The sequence below is a fragment of the Poecilia latipinna genome, unplaced genomic scaffold (assembly GCF_001443285.1).
Source record: "Poecilia latipinna isolate Pla-1442-1.1 unplaced genomic scaffold, P_latipinna-1.0 Scaffold52, whole genome shotgun sequence".
Lineage (NCBI taxonomy): Eukaryota > Metazoa > Chordata > Actinopteri > Cyprinodontiformes > Poeciliidae > Poecilia > Poecilia latipinna.
The window spans coordinates 514567-537070 of NW_015112668.1; the positions used below are offsets into that span (position 1 = coordinate 514567).

The following is a 22504-nucleotide window of genomic DNA, read 5'->3' on the forward strand; positions in this document are numbered from 1 at the left end:
TTATTGATCCCAATAATAAATTCTCTTTTCAACACGCCCCAGTGAGTCATTCATTCCCTACGCAATCACCACGAGGAACAAAATCCAGGCCCGACGGACAGTCATACCTTCCAAAACCTTTAGCACATCAGCTTTCAAAGAAAAGCTTTTTGACATCTCGCTAGGGTGCATTTCCCCACAATTTCCTCCGTTAAGAGCTGTCTTCTTCTTAAAGACCACTGGGTGTCGCTCCAGAGCGTCCAATACCGCCTCAGTGCGCTTATTCCCTCGAATATTACCCCCCTCTGCTCTTTACTGTGTGTGCGGGTGCGTTGTGTGTTGGATAGAAAGTCAGCCTGGTTTCCAGCTGAGTGCTTGCTCTCTCGCAGCGTGTGTGTGTGTGTGTGTGTGTGTGCGTGTGCGTGTGTGTGTTGTCATTATTATCCACTCTGCTCCCAGCTCAGAATGGCCAGATTCACTCAGACTGAAACAAGAAGGCAGCACCATCCACAGCAGTCCCAGCCCGCTCACTCCAGCCTGGTTTTCACCGGACCGGGGGCACCACCGACCCACCAACCATTCCTACTTCTCCCACATCAGCACCAGTACCCTCAGCTCACATTCCCGAAACCCATGAACGGGTCAGAACCCATTTCAATTCATCCGGAGAGCGGCAACATGAAAGACCAAGATGCCATTAAGCTGTTTATCGGGCAGATACCGAGGAACTTGGAGGAAAAAGACCTGAAACCCCTGTTTGAACAGTTTGGGAAAATCCACGAACTGACAGTTCTCAAGGACCGATACACCGGCATGCACAAAGGTAACGTGTCGCGCCACATACGGTCGCGAACACCGCTTTATAATTTCCTAATATCGTTTGTGATATTTAGCTTATGTCTTTTCTAATGCGCCTTTTACATTTTAATTTTTTTTTTTTTTTTTACATTTGGTCCAAACAATTTGTCAGTGAGAGGCTTCTATTATTCCTCCTGTTTCCCCCAATATTTTGAGATGTGTCTGTTACAACTCGATTTTTCAGCGTTTATATGTCAGAATACATCCTCCATTATTATGAGCGCTTCTCTTTCACAAACAATTCCTTACATTTTTTTTTTTTGGGGTAATCGAAGAGTGTTTCCTTGCGCTCCTAAAGTGGGGCAGAGGCGCTCGAAAAGGATGCATTTTTAAAGAGCCTTCCCTTGCCAGTTCCATCTTTTTTTTCCTTCTTTTTTTTTTTGTCTGCGGAGGGACGGCATCATTTATTCATTCACATGCTTTCTTTAACATCTCTTCGCGTGGGAGTGGGAGTTGGGGCCGGGCGCAGAGCCGTCACAGCTAAATCTGTGTAATTCTACAGTGTCTCCGAAGGGCGCAGGAACTGTCACAAGATGACGGACGCTGCCACGGAGATTGTGACGCCGACTGCTCTTGCCTCGGCTGAAGTGGGGAAGCCGAGGCCGGGAGCGGAGGGGATGTAAATTCACTCTGCCCACACTGTGCAGGCGACAGTGACAACTTCCATCCTCCTAAGGCCCAATCAAAGTTGTTTAGGAGGACATTACTGTGAGCTTATGTGTTCAGAGCAAACTCCCACGTCCACTCTACATGTTAGACGTCAAAATCAAATTTTCTTGTTTGAACTGGAATAGGTTAACAGAGGGAACTCGGCACAGGGAAAGCGAAACTACTTGGAATAATCTTTGGCATTTAGACTGTTCTGATAGTCATCCTTCCATTTGAATTTTCATCAATTCATACAGAGTTTAAGGCTTTTACAGGATCGCAGCTGCAATGGGAGCAAGGATACACCATCCATCCATCCATCCATCCATCCATCCATCCATCCATTATGCCTTGCATTGTAAGTTAGAGTGTTGTAGGTGTCTATCTCCAGTACATTGGGTGAGAGGCTGTGTACGCCCTGGACAGGCCTGCAGTTTATCACAGAGCTGCCCAAAGGCCCCCCAGGTCAAACAACCATGCATGCACACTCTCACAACTAAGGGTAGTTTAGAGTAATCAGTTAATCTATAACAATAATGTTTTTAGGGTTGTGAGAGAAACCTAGAATCCCTGTGACAGACCGGAAAGTCATTTTTAAAATTTCGTTTCATCTTTATTTAACCAGTGAAGTCCCATTGAGATTAAAAATCTCTCTTTTTTTAATTTAAAGAGAGTCCTGGTCAAGAGGCAGCAAAATGCCTGAATTTGAAGCCAGGACCTTCTTGCTGCAAGGCAACAGTACTAACAACTGCTCCACCGTGCAGCCCCGTGATGTTTATCACACCGACAATAAATTATTGACTTGACTTAAGAAGGGAGGCCCAGATATGCCCAGTGGCAGTCCACGGTTCATTCTGGGGGCTCACTCCCAAGGCTTTCTCTGGTCAGAGAAGATATACAGTTCATCCACTGGGCTCTGGGTCTGCCATTGGGTCTCATCTCAGTGGGACATGCCCTGAAAACCTATGAAGCAAGGCACCCGGGAGGAATCATGATCAGAGACCCCCCCCCCCCCCCAAAAAAAAAAAAAAAAAACTCAGCTGACTTCTTTTGATGTGGAGGAGCAGTGGCTCCTCTTAAAGCTCAAGTTCCCCCCCCCCATGTTCAACACTCTACAGGGAGGCTCATTTAAGTCTCCTGGATTTTGCCATTGTGGATATTATTCATACCTCATGACCACAGATGAGAGTCAAAACATAGACTGGGAGTTATAGGGGTGCACTAAAATAATGTTGTGTTTGCAGATGTGACTTGAATTCATCTGTTCACCTTCTGCACCGTCCTGTTATCACTTATAAGGAAGAAATCGAGATACTTAAACACCTCTGCTTGAGTCAGAGACTGGCCACTAGTCTGGATAGAGCAATTCAGCGTTTTCAGGTTGAAAGATGATTCAGATTTTGAGGAGCTAAAAACTCGGCCTATGTATTAACACATCATTTCAGATGATTGCATATGTCGCCTGCTGGGGAAAGACAAGAAGAATGATGTCCTTTGGGCAGCTGCAGAACTTTGATAGTGAAATATTTGCTACCACTATTTTTTCATAATTGGGTTACAGGTTTAAGGTGGTACACACTTTGAAACTTAATGGTACCCACTTTGCAAACATTGATTATTTGTGGTCTGAGAAGTTGCTGTCAAAAGGTGAAAGTTAGATTAAGCGAGATTTGTGAGTCTGTCCAGAAACGCCACGGAACAGTCGTACCGAGTCCCTCGTTTCATTCGGATACGAAAGGTTGAAGCTGAATACCACCATCATACCCTTTATTTCCCTGCTGAAATGTGAGGCAATATTTGATGTCAGTTTGTAGAAAAGAAAGATTTATTTTTTCAATGTAGCCTTCATTTGCCATCCGTGGGCATGTGTTTATTTTATGTGTGTGTGTGTGTGTGTGTGTGTGCGCGTGTGTATGCTCTACAATATCATTGCCTGGAGTTGCGTAATGATTGCAGTATTTGGCTGCTGAGTAAATTTTGTCCAAAAAAAAGGTTCAGGCTGTTATACATGCAGCTCGACACTTATATATATATATATATATATATATATATATATATATATATATATATATATATATATATATATATATATATATATATATATATAAAATGGGTGCCATTTTCCAATTAACACAATGAGTAGTTTGCTTGATTATTTTTGTGTTTTGACAGGGTTTTCTCTGATTTCTTATTTCTGTCATTTAGATGTGTAATTTTGTTTATTAACAAACAAACGTGGCATATTTAAATAAAATATATGAAGAGAAAGATATTGAGTTGAGGTCATCTCCCCGATTTAATGCAACATATAATTTCAAATCTACTTTTCAAACTGAATATTTATCCCATTCAGAAGCTTGCAAACAACTAATTAATACAAGATAAGTAGGGTTCATCAAATTAAATGTCTTAGAATGTAATGATGCCTGGCCACACAATTAACAATACACAATCAAACCCTAATATGTCAGTGATCTTTCAGAGTTAATCATGCTATTAGGCAGAATGGGATTATGGAGCATGCATCCTGACGGAGAGACAGGGACAGCGTCCTCTCTAAGAGGTGCATTAACTCCGACAATCACTCAGACGGACAGTGCTAGATGCACAAATTTGTTTTCATTATCCTAAACGCTGTGCGTTCTGTCATTTTGATTTTTGTTTCATTCCCGATGCACTCTCCATATTTATTATTTTCCTTTCATCTTGTTTTTTTTTTTTTTTTCTTTATGCAACTATTTTTCCTCTTGGTAATCCATGGGGGAAAACATGGAATTAGTTTGCAAAGCGTGATAATAATGCATGGCCATAATAACTTGACTCAAGAGGATTAGCAAATGTGCATTGTCTGAAGCAGCGGTCTCCTGGGTGATCACTTGGTTGCCTCCCTAAACAGTCGCTGCCTCTCCCAATTAAAAATTCAGTCCAGTCTGCCTCTTCAAATGATTAATTCTACCCACGCTGTCAATGGCCTGCCAATTGTTGTCGCCCAACCGGTATTAATAGGTAGAGGATTTCCTGATGTTGAATTTATCACACGGTGGAAACTTCTCCCTTTGGCTCTAATTAGCTTATGTTTATAGCACATGCAGAGCACACTCTTAGACATTTATGCACATGCATATATATGCGGAACTAAGGTTGTTTTTTTTTAAGCATTCTGGATCCTCAACCTCCTTCCTTTCTTTTTTTTTTTCTTCCCTCGTTTGCATCTGTTTTGTTTATTTCACCAATTTACTATCCCTGCCATGAAAAAGCGGATGCATTTATGGAAAGCAAACGTCTCTGGACAGATTATGCCCCACGAGCTCCCCTCATGCAGTTAAGTAACACGCAATCAAATCAGAGTGAAAGAGCATACGTGATTCGCCTCAGCAGACAGACAGACAAACCTTCCCAGAGTTGCTCCCATTTGCTGGCCGAGGCAAACCTGATATCAATATTAAGCTTGTGTCGGCTATCATTCTGTTAATGCATTTATAAATGGAGATATTGCCGTAGACCACAGCCAAGCAGAAGCATATTAAATCACGGAATAATCTGATGAAATATTTATTCAAGTTTTTATTTTTCCCCCCCTCCTCCTCCGAGCGAGTCTGATAGATAGGGTTTCTCAGCGATTTGCTCCCTGAAAAGACAGAGAAATAACAGAATAATTTCCACACATTATATTTGCCAAAACCACATAATAGGGTATTTTGAGAATGCAGTTATAAGTTTGCACAAAGGAGTTTTGTGGACTGAGGCTCTAGTTTTTTTTTTGTTTTTTTTTTAAAGCAACCTTTCTATCTTTAATAACAAATCTGAATCCATGTTCTTGTCCATAATGTGTGCGCCTTATGGTAAGTGTCAAAGATCATTGTAGTGTTGTAGGACAGCATCTCCCCCCCTCCCCCCGAGGAAACAGATGGGGCAAACTCACAGATCATAAATAAAACTGTAGATGTGGCATAGATGGTCCATGCACCTTGCATAAAGGCACTGTTGCGTTGTATTAATTATGTAATGTATTACTGAAACAGGTGTGTCTTAGAACAGGGTTTTGTATTTCGCTGAATCACGTCTGAACTTCAGAAGCATTCTCACTCAGGCTCAGATCTGCCCGTAGCAGCCGTGTGGCATAAATACTTGTGTGCATGTATGTGCGAAAGCCTATATGTCTGTCACTATACTGTATGTTAATATTTCACATAGGCTGCTGCAAAGGAAGCAGGTTGATTGGAGGGGACAGACGGCAGTCTCTGTACACCAAGACAACCAAGTTGCAAAGCAAAAGTTAATATTTAATTCAGATTTATTCAAGCTACTCCTTGTTTCAAACACTTTTTTTTTCTTGGTTACAAAACATTGATCAACAAATAGTAATTTGATTATCGAAAAAATTTTTATTTTTTCCTAATTCTTGTTCAATTTGCGCCTTCGATCATTTGTGTCCAATTTTTGTCCAAACCTAATTCCAGTTTGTTGTAGCTTTAACAAAAGCACAGCAATTTATTATCCTAGTATTTAAATATTTTTGATAAATTGTTGGAGCTAAATAATCCAAAAACTGCTGAATTCACACAAATAATTAGATTTAGTTGTACATTATTTTCTGAAGATTTTATCCTAAATCATGATTCTTTGATTCTGATCGTTTTTGGTCCGTCTGATTTATTTAATCGGAGAGGTTATCACCCCTGATTAAAACCAAGATAACTTATTAATAATAAATATTATTCATTGAAGTCTCAAATTCACAGATTTTGACAGACGACCAGAACAGATTTCAGAAAAGCACTTTCAATCATAGAGCGTCAACAGCAGGTATGAAGCATCCAAAGAAGTTTGGAGCAAAACTGCTAATGGCAAAGATACTAAAACGATGTTTTGAATAATAAGCCTATCACCAAGAACTAGTTCATTCAGTCAGTTTAACTTATTATTTTTATTTGTCGTTTAATTTTGTGCTGGCAAGACGACATTTGTGAGATCAAAGTCAGAGAAACAGACAGAACATCTCCTGAAGTGAGCAAATTGTGAACATGTCTTTTTGCCATTTCGAGTCATAGAACAGTGACAAATATGGTTTGGCATCCAACACTAATAGTAGCTACCATAATCATTCAGAGCAATAATATCTAACACCTCTGGTTCTTCAGCGTGAAACTAAAATGTACTGGCTCAGGTCTGATGTGATTCCCAAATATGAGATCCTATACTTCTGAGATAAATCCAAGGTGCCATTAGTCTGTTTGCAGCTTTGCTAAACGGCTTTATAGCAGAATTATATTCTTTTTTTCTTTTTTTTTACTATATTTTTCTCATGGATTGAAGCATAACTGGTCTAATGCCTCTTTACAGACGGGCTGCATTCAGTAATATTCCAGATTTAATAGACATCTGACTTGTGTGGTCCTTTTAACATTATTGGTTAAGTTTTAGGAGCGCAACCATTTAATAAAGATTGGAAGGAGAAATAATGTCCGTACTGTTTAGCGTTTCTTCCGACTTTGTGCTCAGCACATGAGAGGAAAGGCTAGTTTCAGACTTTATGCAGTTATGTGCAGTGATTTAATTTAGCTAATGTGGAATAAAAACCTGTGTCAGGGCTGGTGAGCAAAAGTCACTGAGCCAAGCAGTAAAAACACCGCTTTGCAATCTTTAAATGCCTGTAAATATTGTAATAAGCAACAGGGTTTTCCTCATAAAAGATGCAGCAGCTCAACGAGTACTGACAGGCGCTATCGGTCCTGAGTTCAGGATGAGGCGCACTGCCTCACTCCTCTCCCTCTCCCTTGCTTGTTTCTGCTGTTTTCCCCATAGAGATTGGCAATCTCAGATGCCGGCGAGGAAAAGCTGTGGTGGAAGTTAACGTCTGTGCGCCAGACTCACCTGACTTTATTCTCTCTACGCATCTTTTTTTTTTTTTCTTTTTCTCTCAGTTAATCTCTAACTGAGAGAGCCTTCAGGTGGATTGATTTCCTGCTCCAATGCAACATTTATTATGGCTTGCAGTATATAACACTTTCAGCACGTTGTAAGGACTGGTATTCCATGACCTTTGTGGAATATGCTTGCTCTTAATGGGCGCCTGAAGCGTGGATGGGCATGTGTACATGTGCAAACATGTCTAAGAAATAACATAAAAAAAAGAAATAAAAAAAAAACTTTTATCAGAGAGACTTATTTATGAAATGTCAATCACTTGTGCGTACAGCAAGTTCTTTGGAGATTTATTTATTTATTTTTTGGCCTTTGAAGAAGCCCCAAATACTCGTTTCTTGGTCTGAATGACAATTTAAAAACCCTACGCTCATTATGATTTAGTGAATTGAGGGAGGGCTGAATGGCTACCCCTGTTAGGCACTCTGTGGTGAACTCCCAGAAAACATTTTACTAAGGCTGCAGGATATTAGGAAAGCCTGCGATAGGCGATAATATTAGTGAATCTTGTGATAGCAGAATGATTTGCAAGAAATATTTGGCAGTGTTTAATTTTTTTTCTTTTGCTTTGGGTTCATTGCAAGGAAAAATAATAGTTTCTTAATGACATTACCACTGTTTTTATACTGCATTAAGCACGCTAATGCACACTCTGATACAGTAACGGATCTGTCCTGCTGTGGGATGGTGTCTTCCAAAGGCCCTGGGGACCTTATTGAAATCCCAGGAAGTTTGTAATAAAAAACCATAAAATGGGATTTTTAACAGAATGGCAATTCAAAATAGATGGCCAAATCAACATAATAGCTTCCCAGGCACATATGGTTTCCTCCTTGGACATATCAGCCCCCAGATTTAGATCGTTGGGAAAACCTTTGGGGAACTGACGACCTCTCTAAATAAGACAACAGCGCATAATGAAACTCCAGGAACCCTGCTGTGGCTTTGTGTAGTTCTGCCCATCCCTCTGACAACTTTCTAGGACCTGCCACAACGAAGAGTGTGAACTGAATTATTTTGAATCTGTTTTCGTTCACATGTACTTTTTATAGGTAGAGTTGGCCGAGACGTAGAAGCTTGCCGCCTGTATGTTTTGTTTGCAGCGTACCGAGGCCAACATAGCAGACTGAGGTCTTATAATATGGGGTGTAAAGGGGGGAGAAAAAAAAGGTACGACCAAAGCAGGAAGGTTTGATGTTATTTAATGCTGAAGTTGTGCTTGAGCCTGGCGGTGCGCTGTTCATTCTAAAAGGAAAATAAAATAAATGGGAATAGGGCGGAGAGAGAAGATTTTAAGGCAGTGTTTTGTGATAATCCTTCTCCATTTTGGAACAGTTCAGGAGAACTCATGCGACAAAGCCTTGTACAAGCCTGGAAAAATAATAAGTTATTTGTCTTGCCTTATAGTGCTTTGCCCTTGGAGGGCTTGCTAACCCCCATGTTTTGGCCAAAAAAAACAATCACAGATTAGTCAAGCTGTCACATCTTTCTGATTGCCAAACGGTTGAGCCCTTGATGTTGGCGCGAATGAACAATGCATGAATGTCGAACTTGTATCTGCCTGAGAGTGCATGTAAACACAACGCTTTGTGGATATGCCTCAGCACCGCCGACCAATCCTTCTCTGTCACACAGCCCAGTGTGACGGAGAGGAATTGGACAACGTGCTCGGGCACATGCATGCAGAGGAAGGGGTGGGGGCCCAAAAGGCAAATGACAGACAGACACATGGCACAGAACAATGGCTGTATGGGCAGATGGATAAGTGGAGGGGGGAAAAAAGATGAAGTGTTTGTCAAGAGATGCAGAAACAAATGGCAGCTTTTATCCTGAGGCTTTGGGAGAAAGGAGTGATGGTTCAGCTCGGGACACATAGGGCAAGTCACACAGGGTGAGTGGCATTTTGGCACAAGAGCACGGGATGCATGGATGGCGGAGGGGGAGGAGCAGAGGCCTGGTTCGGCAGATAAAATAATCACCTGGAGCTCTCTCATGGCAGCAGTTTGAAATAATCCAAATATTGCCACTGAAACTGCCGGCGCCAATTAATGTTCCTCATTAGATTTAATTTTATTCCATAATAACCAATTAGTTGAAAAACATGTATGTTGCAATTTTGACAACACAAATAATCTTTATTGAATTAAATTAAAGACATTTGTCACCAGTAGGAATTATGTACAGGTATCCCTCAATGGTAAAAAAAAAAGAAAAGAAAAAAAAACTTGTCTGTGCATCCTCCAGTCCATGCAGGAAGTGAGAAGATGCACGCTGCTCAGCAGTGCTATAAATAGGAGCTGTGTGGTATTTCTGTGGTAAAATAGGTTAAGCTGGCATCGCTGCACTGTTGGCATGACATCACTGATTGCCTGCCAGCGTTACCCAAAAAACGGCTCCCGCGCTCCGCTCTGAAAGAGAGGACAAGAATAAAAGGGGGGAGACTGTGTGAGAAGCTATGGGGGACAGAGCCGTTTCCTAGCCCTTTCCATCGTTTTTCCTTGTATGTTTCATCCATCCATCCATCCATCCTGCAACAAACAGTTTCTTGTTTGAGGCTTTGTACCAGAAATGTGTCGCATTTGCATTTCTTCCTCATATTTTCCCGTGTTTCACTCTGTGATGAAAGCAAAACTGCTTGCCAGACTGTGTTGAGGAGGAAGATGAGAGATGGAATTTGTGTTTCTTTCTTCATCATCCAATATTAATTTAGCTTAATGAGCAGAGTATATGGACTTTATGGAAGCTCCAACGTTGAACCTGATCTGAGATTTAATGTTCAGCAGAAGATCGGATTTAATTTAAAAAAAAGACTCCTCAAACTAATTAATGGATAGCAGGTTCATCTGTCTTATTAGCATCTATCTATCTATCTATCTATCTATCTATCTATCTATCTATCTATCTATCTATCTATCTATCTATCTATCTATCTATCTATCTATCTGTCTATCTGTCTATCTGTCTGTCTGTCTGTCTGTCTGTCGTCACATCTTCATTAGGAGAACAGTATTTCTGGTATCCTCTGGGCTAAATGTGGTTTGTAGGAAATTTAAGTCGATGCAATTAACGCCCTGGTGCCTGCTTGTTAGTCACACCATTAGAGGTAATCATTAGTCTTCTTCAGCTCCAGTGGTGACATGAGATAAATAAATAAAAAGACAGGAACGTTGGACAGTATACATTTTTGGTAAACATATCACTATGCAGGAGTACAGCATGTTGTTTTACATATTGCTTGGGAAAAAGAAGACGGATTTTAAAGGATGGTTGTTCATTAAAGGAGACAGCTTTAGGCTTTAATCTGAAGATTTTAATATAAGCACACAACCCCCTTGGGTTGTGACTGACAGGGCAATGCGTTCTGCATATGACGGCTGGCGTAGCAATAACTAGATATGAGTAGATTTAGCTTTTTCCTCTCCCTTCCCTGCAGGGGTTGTTTATACCTAACCTGCCTTACTTTGGTTTGGTAATACTAACTAAATAATTAGTTCTTTACAAAAGAAGGCCTGACATTGCCACTAGTTAAGACAGGAGAGGAAGGAGACATTGCTTCATTCGATGCTCTGCTGAGCCACAGCAGAGATCTACGTTACAGTAAACGTAGATCTCTGGCTATTGATTTGCTAAATCGTTTTTATTCACTCCATAATTACACACCTTTTGGGTTAGTAAATATAAGTGGAAGGGACAAAGTGGAATTCAGACAAATAAAAACGATGAAAGTGATGATAAAATAAAATGGATTTCATTTGGCCCTACATATACCACCAGTTGTACTTGTGCCACAGTTTGAGAATATAGGCCATAAAGAGAAAGAAAATTAAGAACAGATGAACAAATAAAGGCATCTTTCATCAATTTAAACGACTGAGACAAAGCTCTTTTTGTTCCAGCAGTCCATTCTCATGATAGCTATTATAAACACATAAGTAGGTTAGACATACTACTGATAGATGAGGAGAAAAGACATATGCCTTCCCTCCGTACTCCTCTTGCAACCAGTCCGTCCATGCCCCTTCTGGGCCTTTGAAGCTGTGTCTTTTAAGGTAACTTTCAATTTGTAAAATCAAAGGGGCTTAGAACCTGATCCTTCTCTTAGTCTGCAGTCATTTTGCAGCTGCCAGTCATCTATGATTGTAGCTTGTCTAAGATCTATTGATATGTCTCAAAGGCTGCACTGTCTTTCACCTCTAGCAAGAGGGAAGGAATCATTTGGCATATTATGTCTAATATGCAAATCAGAGACATTACGCAAGGATGTTACAACAGTTTGACATATTCTTGCGCTGTGTTATGTAATACAATGGATGGCATATGGTAAACAGCCATAACCGAGCAAAGAAAGATTCCTACTATTTCCTACTTGTATTTTTGTTTGTTTTTGTGAGTGGTCCTTCCAGTTCATAAAGACGGGGAGATGTAGTTTTCTGACTTTGAATGAGGCAACGGCTTAGAGAAACTTTTATTGATTTCTGTAAATCCCTTGGCTGGGGCCAGCCTTGGAGGGAGGGAGGGAGGAACAACGGCTTGGAGAGACGGCACTTGGCAGGTAAACTCTTGTTGACCTCCCAGAAGTAACACAGCGGGAGGCAGTAAGTGTGAACCTACACATTATTTACAGCCACAAGAAACTCCATCCATTAACAGTGTCAATTAGCCTGCTCATCCGGGATGCAGTTCGTTGGATGCCTCTATAGATCGGGCAATCGCTTTAATAGTGTAAAGCTGCAGACGGGTGGAAGACTCCTGCGATCACGTATTAAAAGACGGTTTAGTTGACTTGAGGATGGGGAAATGTCCAGTGAGATATGTCATCGCCTGCATCAGCTGCTTGGTAATACTATTTTCTTATCAGAAACAACTTGGCACATATCAACTTTTGAAAGAATTTTTTTAATGGTTGATTTATGCAAATTGTGCCTGGACAGAATTATACAACCTCAGAACCATGAACTAAATTCAGAAAAGTTGTGAAAACTTCTCTACATGGATGGATATTATATCTGTTCTTACCCTGAAATATATGTACAGTAGGTTTGCTGCATTTATTTGACATCAAACAATTCATACAAACATATACATGTATATATGGTAGATCTTGTAAATACACTCATACCAACACAGTCACTCCTTTGGGATGTGCTCCTTATGGATCTGTTTGACTGATTCTAGGAGGATAGTATACTCTATGAGAGCAAGTAGCAACAAATCAATGGATGAGATCCTCCGCTCAGGGGTCAGAGAGAATACCACGGAGGGTGAGGGGACTATTTCTTACCCACATGATATACATTGATGCTTCTCGGTTCCTCTGCAGGATTCATAGTCCCCCCAGCTTACTGCTCAAGGTGATGGGATAATGGGAGTGGGTCCCGTAAGGGGAAGAGAAATGAAGTATGTTTTGAAGCTGGATGCAGCAGATAACGGGACGGGCTGACTGATGAAGGGGCGATAGAAGATTGGGTTTGAATTCACGATCAACAGATGTTTGTAGAGGATAGTTTCTGGCTTCCTTAGTGTCTATTTTAATTAGGAGTTACAAGCTCTGCCAGGCTACAGATTTTATTATACCATCATTACAAGCCCATTTGGCCAGGACAGAGAAAATATTGTTCTTGGAAGAATGACTGAGAGCAGTGTGGTAAGTTCCTGCCAAGCTCCGCTTAATGAAACTTATTTGTCTTTTATCACTCTGAAAAGTAGTGCTTTGTCAGGTCCAGTATATATTGTGATCATAAGGACCGATTGAATCTGCTGGAACGTTCCCTGGAACCAAACAGATGACCCACCTCGTGATCAGCCTGCATCAGTAAGCTAACTGTGTTCAGGTCTGGCAGTGACTCAGGTCATCAGCACATCGTCTCACTGCTCACGATGTGTGTTTCATCTTCCGTTCCCACTTAAGGTTCTCCAGAGTCCCACATGACCATTAACGATGTAAGCGAACGATTTACCAAAAGTGAGAGCCTTTTCCTAAAAGTGCAAATGATGTGAGAGCTAACAGACGAGATCAGTGCCAGGACTGGCTCTATTTGTGCTAAATCCACACTTTCTGGCCAAGAAAATGCCGCGGCAAGAGCAAGTTAACACTTCGTTTTTTTCACACTGGGGCAGCTTGGCTCCTCTGGGCAAAACGACACAGAACATGGATGAGATGAAGATGCCAAAGGTGAAGCGAAAATAGGAATTTACATCCACTGAAATTGACATTCATATTTGACTATTCAGCAGAACAGAGTTAATTTAGTCACCATTTGGTGATGAGTCACTTTTAGTTGATACAAGTTCGGACCTGCTTATAGATACAGGAAAGCAATCACAACTGACTGGATGAATTATATAAAAATTTAAATTTTTACATCTGCTCTTTGTTGTATGAAATGTACAATCTAGCGTTGAGCGACATGGCTGAAAACCATATCACATTATGAGCTTTTCATATCAGTTGATTTTAATAATTATTGATTAGTTTTACCTGCCAGGCATGTTTTTGTTGATATAAAGCTAAAAAAAAAAATAATAATAAAAAAAAAAAGTCAAGTCATATAATACCCTGCCTTTTTGGGCATCACTGCACTGGCCACAAAGAGCTAACTCTGGAGCGTATCAGTTCCAACCCTGTGATAAGTAATATTAAAACAAAATTTTTAAATTGCTGTTATTTTGTGTAAATTAATCATGGTTATTAATATTCTTTAACGTGTTTAAAAGCGTGTTAAAATGTGCAGAAAATGCAACCAGAGTCAAGTATTGGATTTCATTTGAGGCTGGAAATTCCACATTTTGCTTTTTATCGTCTTCTGTCAAAACAGACACCATCTGATGATGTTTTTTTTATATCCAAAGTCAGTATTCTTAGGAATTTACTTTAATACACTTATTCTACTGGAATTTTGCTATTGTAGTTATTTTTATTTAGGTGAAGTCATGTTCAGGGCAATGGTCGCCATTTTCACTTATGTCCAATACTTAGAAAAAGTGAGATGAAAACAACACAACATAATTGTTGTTTTGACGGTGCTGGTCAGTTTTGGTCATGATGTACCTGGTTTTTCTGGGTATAGCCTGGCGTCGCCTGACGTGGAGCATTTCATGAAGATTTGGTGAAAATTTATGCCTACCAGTGAGACATTTTGTGATATACTTTATGCTACTTTTAATAAGTGGTCATGTAACTAATGTGTAATGCAGTATCTACTACCAGGAGACTACTAATGAGCTTTTTTTTTTTTGGTTTTGTTATATATTTTATATTAACTGGCCAAAACGGGGATGGAAATAAGGTCAGATACAATATTTTGAGAATATAATACAATTAAATACAACTTTAAGACTTTTTATCCCCATAATGCAATAACATAGTATACTCCAACAAAAAAATTTGTTCTCACTGTTTACATTTCTGGGTAAAAACAAAAAAGTGAGTTTACAAGTACAAAGTAGAATAGAACAGAAAGTGAGAGGCAAAATGGAAGCATGCAGATTCTCAAGGGAAAACATAATAACAACACATAAGAAATAAGAACCTGTATAGTAAAGGCAGCCTTATAAATTATAGGAATAAAACACCAAAGAAATGTGCAATGAGCAGAAACAATTTAAAACATGTAAATATAAAAATAGGAAGTCACAATACAACAATGCGTATGTAGGAAATAGATCTGGGATTCCGCCTTTTACTACTTTAAACCCTCTGTGTTGAAATCCATCCATCCATCCATTTTCTGAACACCCTTGTCCCTCAGTGGGGTCGGGAGGGGTGCTGGTGCCTATCTCCAGCTAACGTTCCGAGCGAGAGGCGGGGTACACCCTGGACAGGTCGCCAGTCTGTCGCAGGGCCTGTGTTGAAATATAATGTCATAATCCAAAACGCCAGTGACAATTGGCTTTCTGAGGGGAACAAAGTGGCAAAGGGTGCAGCTCAGACGCCACAATCGGAACGACGCATGTGAAGGGAGAGCGCTTCGCTCAGTCTCCCAGCCAACACTCTTTTAATTACATGCCAATTAAGTAGAGCGGAGATGGTGAGATTCGGAAGATTTCTTTTGTACCAAACCTGGAGCGGCAGTAGGTGATGAGAGGCAAGCGTGGAGAGAGCAGAGAGGAGGTAAGAATTGCAAAGAGTTTCTTCTTCTTGGAGCTGAAATCAATGTGGGAGATAAAGCTGTGCTAGGTTTCTGTCAGATGATGCAGAGGATCATCTCCTCACAGTAGGAAGGCTTCCCCCGGTGCTGTGTCAGCAGGCTTTGATTACAGTGGCTTTTTTGTTGTGTTTCAAACAATTTCATCATGCCCACCCTTCCACCCCCCTCCCACACGCACTCTCTCCGCATTTGGTATGCAATGCAGCTCTGGCAATTTGTACGTGTTTGGATTCCAATTATGGAGTTGTTAAAGCCTTTTTGCCTGTGGCCTGCAAATTCTTATTAAGCCATACATTAAAGAGCACAGAATCACATTTAAATGGAGTTCATGTTTCTCTTTTGTTTCACAGTGTTGTGGTTGTTATTAATTTATTCGCAAAGCCCTATGCATTACACATTAACAAATAAATCGTCTTTCTGATTGTAATGCAAAATACTTGTTTCGTATTCAGAGATAGGGGCACCATTTGTCAACAACAACAACAAGCCCAGAGAGACCAAATGAGAAAGAAGAAAACCAAGAGGCCTGATAGAGCCATTCCATTTTACCCTTGCTGATTAAAGAAACAAACAAGCCCAAAACTGCGGCTTTCAGCATCGTTGTAGCTTTTTTTTTTTTTTTTTTGCACTCTGATGCAGAAGAGTGACAATCCTTTGAAGAGCTCAGTGGTTAATTGAGTGATTTACTTGGTGATGGCAATTGAAAATCATTAGGTTAGGGCTGCTGGGACACAGGAGGTCCGGGATGATGACATCAGGGTCACAGTTGGCGACCTCAAAGGTCCCGACCCTTTAAAAAACTCCATTACCGCCTGCCTTTCACAGCCAGCAGCGTGCTGACACTTCATAAAATACACAACCTCATATTTAACACATAATATTAAAATTTGGAGCGCGCATGCAAAACTTTTTGAGGCGTTCCCGTCGGCGCTGCACTGGAGACACAGCCGCGCTCTGTTGAGGCACAGGAAATATGGTTCATGGATGAATAAAAGCGATCTTGTATGAGGCAAGAAAAATGGACTGGAATATTGTCCGTGTAAAGACACTTAATACATCACCACCCACTGAATACATTTGGTTGATGAAATGAGATCCAGAATGCAAGGGCTGCTAATAAACCATCTTCAGAGTGGCAGAAATATGATGCATGCTGACCCATATGAACCTCATTAATAGAACACAAGCAAATCTATTTATCCAGATAGTCAGGGCGAAAATGATTGCCTCAATACTCGGTCTCCTTTCTCCCACATTTCTTTGCCTCTGCGGCTATTTTTCTCAGCTCTGCTTTTGCCTCTCAGTGTATTAAATGCGTACAGATGTGTGGTATAATTACATTTAGACTCTGCACTGGTTTAGATTGGATATGGGATTCCTTATGTTGGAAATGCACATTTCCTCCATTTGTAAATGAATCTGAGTAAATATGAAGTGATTTAAGGGTTCATAATTTTGCTCTTTTTGACCGAATCGTACAACTGCATATTACATGCCAATGAGCAAATTCAGCTGAAATGAACTCCAGTGTCATTTTTCTACACATCCGATATAGTAGTGTGATCTCAGACTAAACCAGAACGACACTGACTCTTTAGATTTGATGAAACATGACAGCAAAGATGCAGAATGCCGCATGAACCCTGCTTTGAATTTTGTGTAAGTGCTTTTTACATATCAGATATGGTCATTACTTGACTCACTTCGGCATATCCAGTGCTTGAAATGGCTCCAAAGGAAGGTCGGCCTGACCTTAGCTGAATTCTTATAAATTCAGCTAACAATTATAGTGCATTGCAATTTCATCTCCCAGACTGACAGGCAGCTGTTGCATCTGGAAAAAGAAATGAAATAGTGATGTCACAGCAAACATAACTTGACGTACTGATGTTTTCGCTCATCAGTCGTTAATATTTTTTTTCCTTTGTTCTCCTGTGTGCTGTGGTGGACACGCGATGACATTTCATTGCCAATTTTACTGTCGTGCCTTTGTGCAATGACAATAAAACAAACCTAAGTTACACATGCAGTATGCCAAGTGTGGGTCCATCACATTGTGACATAAATCAATGTTTTATGCAATGTTTCTTGTGTGAAGAAGGATTAAATAATGACAATATCACAACTTTAACGGGTTTACAAAAATGTCCCTTTTTTGTCCAAATTTGTTGTCGGTCAATAATTTTATTTTAACTTCAATTAGTCTTAGCTTGAGAATTAATTTCTTTTTTTTTAATATATGCTTTAAACGTTGAGCTTTATTTTATTAATTTGCAAAGATTTTTCACTCTGCAGGCATTTCTATTCTTTCCCCCTTTTTTTTGACCGATCCCATCTACTCATTAGACCTGTGGTCAAACTTGCCCCGTATCACTCTACATTCACATGTGCTCATGTCTGTGTGCTCATGAGAACATGGCAGCACACTTGACATGTTGTGCTCGGAAATTCACCTCCAAGTTTTACTACCTGTCTCTGACCTGCCTTCGACTCTTGTCAGCAATACCCCCACTCAACCCTTTCTCCTGCGTCTCTGAGCTTGTCTCCTTCGTCTTTCTTTTTCTATTTCTGTCCCTCTGAATATTTTTCCACTCTCTTGTTTCTTTTACCTCCTCTGCTGTCAGAGCTGTTCAGGATGAGGAGGACAATGGCATGGCTTGCAAGGAGGTTTGGGCAGGACGTAGCAAAGGGAAAAGGGAGGCTGGACTCACCTGACAATTGGCTTTTTTTTTTTTTTTGTTTCCTTCTTCCCTTGAGAGTACAAATGCTAAATTTTCTTTATTCCAAGAATATTTGTAGGTTGCAAATATTTTGACTGACTGTGACACAATGTGTTTTGCAATATGTATTTTAATTACAGTTTACAAATTCAAATTTGTGAATTTAGTAAGCGCTATGCCCATTTATGCGATTCGAACTCCTGTTTTAGTCTGATCTGTGTGCCATGTTCTATTTATTTGTTTCAGGTTGTGCATTCCTCACCTACTGCGCCCGTGAGTCTGCCATCAAGGCCCAAAACGCCCTCCATGAACAGAAAACACTGCCAGGGGTACGTATTTGTCTTTTTTCCCCCCCTCCTCTATTGACTCCTCCTCTCTCCCCTCCATGGTGGTCAGCGGTGCCATCTGCACCCGGCTGCACACCAGCCGGTATTATCCTTCTGTAGTCACCAGAGATGAAAAACACTTTGGAAAGCTTTTCAATCAATAGCCTAGCCTTTTGAAGGCCAGTTTTCAACTATTCCATGTGTCTCTCCTCAAGGGGATATTCTCGAGCATTGATCAGAACCTTCTCTGCCTCATACCTTTTAACCAAAAGCAGAGAATGGTATAGAAATAGAAAGCTCTGTAGTTCAGAGTCTAGAGTTCAATAAAACCCTGTGAAGAGGCATTAATCTTATTTTTGCATTTTGTTTGCTGTACGTGCATTTTGGCACGCCCGTGTGCATTTGTTGGATCAGTGTTTAAAAAGACAGTGACAGAAATAAGACAATTGGGTTGTACCAAACTGCATCAATAGATAACTATAAACCCCACAAGCCCTAAGACCCAAAGACAAAGACCCTGGCACACGCAACCAAAAGTCCTATTTTAGAGTTGGAAGGAGACTACAACTATTGATGTAGAGCCCTTTATTTCCACTAGCTTCCTTGAAAAACAAGTTGTTTCATTTATCCTGCAAATTAACCAAGCATGAGGCTAGAGGGCATTTTCTGATTTTTTTTTCTTTTTTTTTTTTTCTCTGAGCTGCATTTAAATAATAGGAAAGAAGAGAAATTATGAAAATTTTCCTTGCCCAGTAGAACTGGGCTACGTTCAAGGGAACTTAGTTTCTGAACCAGTCTTGTACAAAAAGGAGATTTTTTATTATATATATATTTTTACATTTAGGTTTACTATTCAGTAAATTTATCTAACGCCCAGATGTACATCTTACATTTGTGATTTATATTTAATCAGTCTTATACTCTACATTATAATGATGCTTTTGTCTTTCTCATTTTTTGTGACTTGTCATTTCTAAAAATCCATTCAGCATCACCCAGGAATGATGGAAAAAGGAAAAGTACAAGAATCTGTTTTATTAATCACAATTTATGCCAAAAAGAAACAATTTGCAAACATAAATTAACACCATTAAAAGAAATTCAAGATAGCGAACCTTCGCCCTGATCAAAAAGAACCAGGATATTTCTGAAAGACAGAAAGCTCACGTTTTTGTGTCCACTTCTCTTAAATGACAATGAATACTTGTTCACAGGATTGCCTTAATATAATATTTTTTTGATAAGGAGAATTTACACTGATCAACTCTAAAACTTGATTGATTTAGTTAAATAATAGGACATATCACAAACATTTCCCACCATTTTTGGTCCATACGTGAAACCGACGGATGGACTAGAGTCCCTCTCTTTTACACAACATAATTCCCAGGAATACAAATCACAATTGTTCATTTAATTAATGAGTCAGACCTCAAAGAACAAACAGAAATTGGTATTGGCCTGGAACAGCCTGACTGGTGCATATGCCTTATATAAAATAATTGCATGGTTACAATTTTTCTGCTCAGCCAAACAGAGATGCACAAACACACGCACACACCCATACACACACACACACACACGCACATACACGAACGACCAAACAGTACAACAAATCGATATGGGTGAAATGTCACCTGCATATTCCCGAGTCCCCATCATAAACTTAAACATTTTAAATAAGGAATGAAAATGTGATATTTAAAAATGTCTGTTTACTAGTATGTAACTCAGTGTTCCCATTGCAGCAGCAAAGAGTCAAATGAAAAATAAGCTTAACATTTTATGAAAAAAGGTTCAAACAGCCTAAACTTAAATCAGGTGTGTTCGACCAGGACCTCTAAAGTTTGTAGGACGTTGTGCCCCGGAGGAGCAGAGATGGGAAACATTACTTTAGGAGGCCCCCTGCAGTGAAAATAATCCTCTAACATCCGTTTGAACCATTCAGTCAGAATGTGGGTATGGCTTTCCATTTAAGGAACGTAAATTTATACCCATAACCCAGGATCGGGTTAAAAAGTTGTACTCCGACTAAGCCTGACTTTGAAAGTCCTTAATAGGCTAAATTTAAACAGGACATTTTGGCTGAAAATAATAAAAAAATAAAAAAATCATATTTTAGAATCATGATCCTGGGCTAAATCGCCATATAAAATGATAAATTTGGATATACAGTTTTGAGAGGGTAAGCCAAAGACGTTTATGCCTCAAGCTGAATAAATTCAGTAAATCTCATTAGTGTTCTGTTAATCCTTTTTTTTTAAATCCTCAATTAAATAGATAAGTTGTCAAAAACACTATTTATACCTAGTAAATATAGTCGTATCTGGCTTAAAAACAAGAAGGCAATGACCAAATTTCCAAGCTTGAGGCTTCAAAATTGCACTCTACACACTACCAAGAGTCTTCTTCACACTGATATGAAACTTATAGGCTGATTCAGATAACCTCCTGCGAGGTGTGACTAACAAAAGCTCTGGACAAGAATTCAAAGATGATCTGTACTTGGTTGTGCACAATGGGATATGCGTTCCCTGATTGGGAAAGTTGCCAAGAACAACTTTTAAAACGGAAAGTTTTCTTTAGTCCTCCAGTAGGCCTCTTCCTTCTCTCCCTCTTGGTCCTGTCCGAGCTACATCCTCCCAGTTTCCTCCCACTCCCTCTGCACCACTGTCGCTGCTCTTCCTGAGACAGAGCGTGTCATAGAAATGTAACAGCAAGACATTGACGAGTGTCAGGCTGAGGTTGCTCTGCCGTTCCGTTCCCTTCAGCTTTACTCACACATACAAACACCAACGGTCTGCAGAAACAGGGACAGTGTGTGCTTGATGTTCCAGCTACACATAGACGCAACACTTGCTGCGTACGACTTTGTTGCGTGCCAGTTGTCCCAAAGAATCCTCTAGGCCCATTTTCAATGCCACTGGAGCAACACAAACTATTATCGTAAGCAAGAAATATAACGTCGAGCTTAAATGGAAAGAAAACAAATACGCTGCTGCTTCTCGGAGCTCTTCACGTACAAACCTCTTGAGCTTTCCTGCTCCCTAAATCTGTCGCGACCTGATCCTCGTTACTCGACTATTTGATGGTAAGTAGTTACGCCACTTGTTTGTTTGCGAATCCTGCTTGTTGTGCACTTTGCCAGGGGCTGGGATTTAATTAATGGAAACTAGAAAATCTTCAGAGATCTTCTTTTAAATGTATAAATCTCTGCATTTTGTCAAAACTAGGTTTTGCTGCCTTGTAGGAGAATTTCATCCAAGCTCTATTTAAATTTATCTAAATTTACTTCATGAAAAGCCACCAAAATCCTGGAGTAAAGAGTATATTGTTATGACAAACAAAACTGTGTCAGAACAAGCATTACCACTGGCACAAATAGCTGACAAACATGCATGGTCACTGTTTAATATAACAACCTAGTCTTCTGAATTGTTAAATAAATGACTTGCTCTGTCGTTTTTGATGAGCGGGAGGTGGAAACCTCTAGAGCTGGTTTGTTTTTTGTTTGTTTGTGTTTTTTTTTTCTTTTTTTGCATCATTTCTCATTACAAGCATATAAAGCATGAGTTTTAAATGAGAGAATTATTATACAAAAAAAATAATAAAATAAACTAAGAACAAATTTCTCCTTCAGAAAAGCACCATTAAATTATTAGCTTTTCTTTTCTGTCTTTCATCCTCTAAACATATTTTGTCTGGTTACTTTATTAATATTGGTGATTGTTATTTTTTTTCTCCAGAAGAACACAAAATTTGAGGCAATGATTTAGCTGGTTCAACATTAATTATCAAAGTGCTTGATTTATGTCGCCTTATTATCACTGGGAAATGTGGAATATCTTGTGACAAACCAACACAAAGTAGCATAACGGAACAGTGTAAGGAATGTGAAATG

The 22504-nt window shown here is 39.8% G+C and overlaps 1 protein-coding gene across 1 annotated transcript; it reads left to right on the plus strand.

The window, feature by feature from the left end:
- The first annotated feature begins 299 nt into the window (after positions 1 to 299).
- On the plus strand, positions 300 to 20695 carry zgc:165603 (CUGBP Elav-like family member 5). The gene is made up of 2 exons (XM_015051987.1): positions 300 to 802; positions 18524 to 20695. The coding sequence occupies exons 1-2, from the start codon at positions 445 to 447 to the stop codon at positions 18721 to 18723; spliced, it is 558 nt and encodes a 185-aa protein (XP_014907473.1). The 5' UTR covers positions 300 to 444; the 3' UTR covers positions 18724 to 20695.
- The last annotated feature ends 1809 nt before the right edge of the window (positions 20696 to 22504 follow it).